The following is a 6,892-nucleotide window of genomic DNA, read 5'->3' on the forward strand; positions in this document are numbered from 1 at the left end:
AAGGGCTTGGGGGAGGCGGAGGGACCAGAGAGGTTAGGGGGCGCTGGAGCGACTGGGGGAGGGGGGCTGGGGACGGTGTGGGAAAGGGCGAGGGGACACTGGGACACGGTCTGGTTGATTTATTTGCCCTTTGGGCCACTCTGGGCTCTTATTTCTCGTTAGGCCCATCTGCTGTGGTCTTTCCCAAGCCTGGCCCATTTGGAGGTGGGACGGCGTCACTTCGTGTCGCTGGTATCATCTTGCCGAGGTCTGGCTCGGACTCGCCTTGTGGTACGGCCCTAGCGAGGTTCGTTAGGGGTCTGACTAGGGAGGGTGATACCAGGGAAGGCTCTGTATCGTTTTCCTGTTCTCCAGAGCAAGATTCAGGAGCCGCCGTCTAGATTTGCTTTCCGATCAGTATAGCAGAGGCCAAGAAAAGTACAAGCCCTGGAGTTTGACAGACTTTTCTGTAGCTGGCTGTGGACTGGGAGACTTGCTTACTCATCGTGTTAGTTGTGATAGGAGAACCAATGGAAAACTTTGGTAACTTTCTTACTACTAATGAATTGTTCGCAAAAATAATCAGAATTCTACTGGATAGTGTGTCGCAATTCGTGTAATCAGAGCAGTAGTGATGCTGTGGATTTTCTGAGTATGGGAGACTTCATAAGTATAAGCGTATACCTAAGATCTTTGCTGATTTCAAAGAAGGATGGAACAGGGCATTTGCATTGCAAGATGGAAGTAGCTCCTTATTTTCTGTATGTGACAGATTTTATTCCAGGTGCATCATCCTTAAACATCATTGTTGATAAATCGATAGAGAATTGATTGAATGTTATCACTTCTATTTTGTGGGATGAGCTTAATGTTAAGAAGTATATAGAACTTCACAAATTCTGGAATGTGTTTTAAAAAACTACTGTACATAGCCTGGAAACTGAAATTTATCTGTCCCTTTTTGACTGAGAAAAAAGTTAGGGGCAGCAGGGCGGAGGTGAGGCATTTAGCATGTTAGATAATAGTAGCAACGCTAAGATGCTGACAGCATGTAAAATAGGTATTTTCTCAAAAGTAAATTCAATAATTGATGATAGTGTCTAAATATAAGACTATGTCTTTGTGATAACTTTAGAAGTTTAAAATGCTGCTTATGTTGGCATTTCATTTGTATTTGATTTTCATTTATGTTTCATTTTATTCTTATATTAGAGTTTCATTGAGTTACTCAAGGAAGGGCAGCATTAAATTGTCTACATTATTTAAAAAAATAGCAAAACTTAAGTACTGATTGCTTTTCTTTTTTCTGTTTAGAAATCCAGATAAAACTAGGGGCAATATAGCATACAACTGCATTATAGAAATCCTAATGTAAAACTGTAGAAAAAGGAAAGCTTAGATGTAATTAATTATCAAGAATAATAGAAGTTGAGAAGGTTAGGCACAGCAGAAAACTTCAAAGGACTGCCTTGTTCTCAGGCTCTGATGAGCTTGGGAGTTATAAAAGAGGATTTGGCTCTTAATGAAGGATGTAATTTGCTCGTTTTGGCTCTCTTCAGTGTTTAATAGTAGAAGCAGGGATGTTAGCCTTAAGAGAATGCAGCAGGTGATGATACAAGCATGATGCAGGTGTGGGGAAATAAAGTGAAATAAAAACAATCTTATGTGTGAGATGAAGACATAATCTGTATCTATAAAGTACAAACAGGAAGAAAGCCCTGAAAGTGTGGAAGGATGTATGTGTGTGTACTTCTCGGTGCCCAGGTGGCAAAGTGTCAGGTTGGTGAGAGAAAATACATGGAAAAGCCTTCAAAGGCTTGTACTAAAAATATGTCTGCTATCATGCTCAAAGAACATGGAAAAGAACTGTCCGTTTGGCATCTTAAGTGCACTGATCAAAATACAATTTGTTTCAACTGCTGCTCCTTAACACTTGATATCATGCAGGCTGCTAGCCAAATAAATGCTTAAGAGGGCATGGGTACATTAATCTTACGAGGTTTTTGCTCTTGCCTCACAACATTCATTTTAGCCCCCTGACTTACCTGTTAGAAATAGTATTTTGTTCCATTTTTGGTGCTTGGGTGTTAATTTTCTTTAGAGGGTATCGGCTTTCTAGTAAAGGCTTAATTGTTGTATGTACCTTATATTCAAAGATTCTGTAGTCAGTGTGACGTTTGGGTCACGTATTGTCTAAAAGTATTCTAACTGTAATGGTACTCAGACTGTAAGGTTAGTTTATTCACTTTTCAGGAAAGTAATCCCATTACCTCTTTGAGTTGTGCTTATGGTACACTCAAATCAATGTAATCTGGTGAGAGGGACATGTTACTTCTGGCATGTTTCAGGGCCTTGTCATTCATCCTGCTGCTTAGGTGACAGCCAGCGTTCTGTCTTTGAACATTCACATTTCTGTACTCTCTGTTTTAAATATAACGTGCCCAGGCCTTGGGTGGGGAAAAAAAAATGATTTTTTTCTGGTAGGAGGTGCTCACCCTGTCCTTCGTAAAAATCATGAGAGATCATGTGGTTACATGGAACTGATTTTTCTTATGACTTAGTGAAGCCACAGCTCTTTCCCCTGAGTTCTAGCATCAGTTTGATTAAAAAATGTAACTTTTTGACAAATATGTTGCTGAAAAAAATAGTTAGAACTTTAAATTATTGTCGAAGCTGCTTGTCTTGTATAGAAGGCTTCCTTTTTGAGTTCAGTTCTGACATTTGAGAGTTTCATATGCAAATCTTTGTATGCAGTGGTATTTATCAGATGAATTCTTTGATATCAAACATATGGTGTTCTTATTTATAGTACAATCCAATATGAAAGTAAGTTAAGCCTAGCCCATTGTAAAGTACAGGAACTTTTGTGCTCTACTTGACTGAACTCTGTACTCTAAATGTTTTATTCTTTATCATGTTCACCTTAGGTCAGTTAAATGACCTTCTGAAGCTGAGCATGAGTGTCTAACAGTCTTGTCTTCCTTCACCTCACAGCTGATCTCCAGGCTGGTTGTATTTTCAGGCTCCTCTTGTTGCACAAGCTAATCAGTGAATTGGTCTTCCAGTACTGAGTGGGTTTTTTGCAACCTGCACTTACTTTGGACCTGCTGTGTTTATGGTCCTAGAACTCAAGGATTAGTTTAAAGCTAGTTGAGGTATGCCAGTCTGAACTGCTTGATACAGTGAAATGTATTGTATATTTACTTTGGCAGCTCTGTGGGAGAATGTACAGTTAAGGATAGGTGTAAAACACAAATGAACACTGAAGCGTGCTTGTGATGCATGCAAAATGCAAATTTGCAGTATTTTCATTTACATAGTCTGTGATTATGAAACTAGGGGAACGGAGTTTGACATGTGTGAAACAACATGCATACATGTCTGTCACTGAGTGACTCCTGAAACATACAGGTCTTCCTCTTTCATCTTACAGTTGTACCTTTAAGTTGTTGTTGCTCTTCAAATGTATTTATTTTTCTTTCTAGGAACCAGAGAAATGGCCACTACGCACTCTGTCTTCACATTTGCGCTCTGCATTTTAATGATAACTGAATTAATACTGGCTACAGAGAGCTATTATGATATCTTAGGAGTTCCAAAAAATGCATCTGATCGCCAGATCAAGAAGGCATTTCACAAGCTGGCTATGAAATACCACCCAGACAAAAATAAGAGTCCTGGTGCAGAAGCGAAATTTAGAGAAATTGCTGAAGGTAATATATGCTAACCTTAGTCTTAATAATTTGATACACGGTTTATATCCATGAGCAAATGTGGAAACTTAAGTACACTCTGTTTTTACTGAATATGAGGTAAACTGATATTTTTTTTCTTCTTTCTAGTTCTGTGCTGTCAAATGCCCAATATCAATATCTGACTTGTTTCTGTGTCCTTGCACATAGACAGGCCTTTTACACAGTGTATGCATTGCTGGTTATTAGGCTTTTTAGCTCATGCCTCTTGTCACAAAAAATACGTGGCAGTATGACAACTTTAGCCCTAGGAGGTTAATTCTTACCTGTCTGGTAAGATCCAGCTCAGGATTACTAGGGCTTTAGGGGGACCTAACAGCAACCTTCCAGCGACTATGGGTAGATTATAAAAACAAAAAACACACAGCAGAGTGCTTTAGTGGTTCATGGTGGGAGTACAAGAGACAACAGGTACAAGAGGATCTGAGTAGTTATAAGGAAAAGCTTTTTTACCTTCAGGGTAGGCCAGTGTTGGAACAGGTTGCTTAAAGAGGTTCTGCAGTCTTCAACCTTGAGATTTTTCACAGATGAGTGGGTAAAGCCCTGAGTAACCTGTCTGATTTCATAACTGACCCTGCTTTGAGCAGGAGGTTAGAGTAGAGACTTCTGAGGTCACTTCTGACCTGAATTATCCTGTGATCCTAGGAATACACCATTCATAAGTGTGTTGTGATAAAATATAATGGTAGAAATGAATAATCAAGAATAGAAAAAGACATACTGAAAAATAAGGTGTTCCCACTTCTGCTCCCCATAGACTCTGTTATAACATCCATCTATTTGTGTAGTTCTTCTAACTAAGCTAATAAGAGATTTCTGGGTTTTACCTTCTTGTCTGCAGAAGAGTTCTTTTGAAAGAAAGGTAGTTATTAATGTAATGAAAGGGAGGGACAGGCTTGTTACTGCAGTTGTTAGCACCTATTACAGGAGGAATTGGGAACTCTTAGGTAAGTGTTGAAGTATATAGAGTAGTTGCAAGCCTTTGACAGATAAAAAAAATGGAGACATTTAAAATGCTTAATGTTATCGGAATGGGTATGTTATCTGTCAGAGTTTCTGCATTGGAACACCAGTTGCTGTAGTTCTGGACCAAAGATCGGATGGAAACGTAATTCCATTTCAGGTATATCCAATACAAAATCTGGGTTTATTGTTGAACTTTTGAAAAATTGAGAATTTGGACATAGGGGAATTTAATTCCCTTTATTTTATCTCCTTAATGTTTATCTTGTTGCTTAGTTCTAACTGCACTGTAGCTAGAACTTGCTGGCTGGCAAGCAGTTTTGCAGGCATTGCACTGTGTTTCTGTGATAGGAATGCAGCAGGCAGTTTGTTTTTTTTAGGTAGAGCTCCTAACTCATCCTGTCTTCTTCAGTCTTTCAGATCGCCATGTGTCATTGCTATTTTCTTTCAAATATAAATATTAATCTTTACTGCTAAACTATGTTGTGCTATGTGAATTTAACATTTTGAGGGTATAAACTATCCTCATGGTATACCTAAATTTATTATTATAAATAAATATTTATTTTGAAACAGCTTATTTTGGTTTGGAGAAAGTTGAACAAAGGTTGAGCTTAATTGGGCTTGTGTGCCCAATGAAAGTCTTGTTTGAAATTTGTCCTGTTGAGGGAGTGGGAGAAAGCTGTTCTTTTTTGGTTTTGTGTATGTTTTTTCTTTTTTCTTTATTTACATTCTTGTTAAAAACCCAACGTTTTGAAACTTCTTCTTTTTTTTTTTTTAACGGAAATAGCATATGAAACATTATCAGATGAGAATAAGCGAAGAGAATATGATCAGTTTGGCCGTCATGGAGGACAGGGAAATAATGGAAGCCCGTTCCAGCAGTCGTTTAATTTCAACTTTGACGATCTGTTCAAAGACTTTGACCTCTTTAGTCAAAACTCACGGTCAAAAAAGCACTTTGAAAATCACTTCCGAAGTCATCGGGAAGCTCACAATCGGCAAAGACGTTCTTTCCAAGAGTTCTCGTTTGGAGGTGGACTGTTTGATGATGTGTTTGAAAATATGGAAAAAATGTTTTCGTTCAGTGACTTTGAAAATGCACACCGACACGCGGTGCGAACTGATACCAGGTTTCATGGATCCAGCAAGCACTGTAGGACTGTCACTCAGAGACGAGGAAATATGGTTACCACGTATACAGACTGTTCTGGACAATAATGTTTCCTTTCTTTTCATCTCTCTTCTTTCAACATCTTCATAATCTTTCTTGGTTTTGTGCTAACATCGAAAAAATTATTTGAACTGTTTGCTCTAAAAACACTTAACTGCTATAAAAAAAACTGTACATGAAACTAATCTTCAGAATAGAACCAACGTGCATTTGGGAAGTAAATGTCTCAGTAGCTACTTAGAATGGGAGAGGAGTGTGATAAAGAAAAAAATATATGCATTTCAGTTTAGTAAACACTTTGCCTAAACTTGAACTTCAACACAAAATATATATTTTTATTTTCAGAAATGTGATACAGTTTTTTCATATATGCCGATTGAGGACTGTTTGAGTTACTGGTGCATGGATTGCAGCAGAGGAGATACTTTAATTTTGAAGTGCTGCTTTTTTTAATCACGTCTTTCCAAGTTTTCACTTGCAGTTTTGACCTGATACAGACCTTAATAGCAGCAGAAATACGACTTAGCTGGGTGTTTGTTACTCTGTCCAGCATTGCAGATGTATTAATAAAAACCCCCACTTTTTGAAGTTGGAAAATAACAAGAGGGAATATGTTAAGATTGTGCTTCACCTAGGAGAGTGATGTAGGAACTAACTTTTATTTCCAAATAGAGGTTTTTTGGTCTGAAAAGATTTTGGGATTTGAATAACCCTTGTCTTAATTAAGGGCCGTTCAACTATGTATGTTTGTGTGCACACAAGGTCTTTTTTTTTTTCCTTCCAAAACGCAAGTATCTCTTTAATGAGGTTTGGAAGAGCATACTGAAAACACTCTTGTTTTATGCTTATTATATTGCCACGTGTGCAATGTAGTTTCTTTAGCTGTTTATTGAACTTAAGTACTCCTCTCTGCCCTTGTGAACTTAAACAAGATAAGCTTGCCTGCAGATTCCTAGTGTCTCTGGAAGGGTTTAAATAAAAATAGGTTGTGTTTAGATTGACAAATTTATTACCTGTCAGCAGG

The 6,892-nt window shown here is 38.1% G+C and overlaps 1 protein-coding gene across 1 annotated transcript; it reads left to right on the forward strand.

Moving 5' to 3' along the window:
* The first annotated feature begins 509 nt into the window (after nt 1-509).
* Nucleotides 510-6,123, forward strand: DNAJB9 (DnaJ (Hsp40) homolog, subfamily B, member 9). Its single transcript, XM_010295910.1, has 3 exons — nt 510-522; nt 3,465-3,692; nt 5,485-6,123. The coding sequence occupies exons 1-3, from the start codon at nt 510-512 to the stop codon at nt 5,913-5,915; spliced, it is 672 nt and encodes a 223-aa protein (XP_010294212.1). The 3' UTR covers nt 5,916-6,123.
* Nucleotides 6,124-6,892: the final 769 nt, after the last annotated feature.

Source organism: Phaethon lepturus, unplaced genomic scaffold (assembly GCF_000687285.1).
Source record: "Phaethon lepturus isolate BGI_N335 unplaced genomic scaffold, ASM68728v1 scaffold18811, whole genome shotgun sequence".
NCBI classification, from domain to species: Eukaryota; Metazoa; Chordata; class Aves; order Phaethontiformes; family Phaethontidae; genus Phaethon; species Phaethon lepturus.

Excerpts from the sequence above, each read along its gene's own strand:
- DNAJB9 (XM_010295910.1), top strand. Across the intron at positions 3,693-5,484 it reads ATTTAGAGAAATTGCTGAAG|CATATGAAACATTATCAGAT; the intron begins GTAATATATGCT and ends TAACGGAAATAG.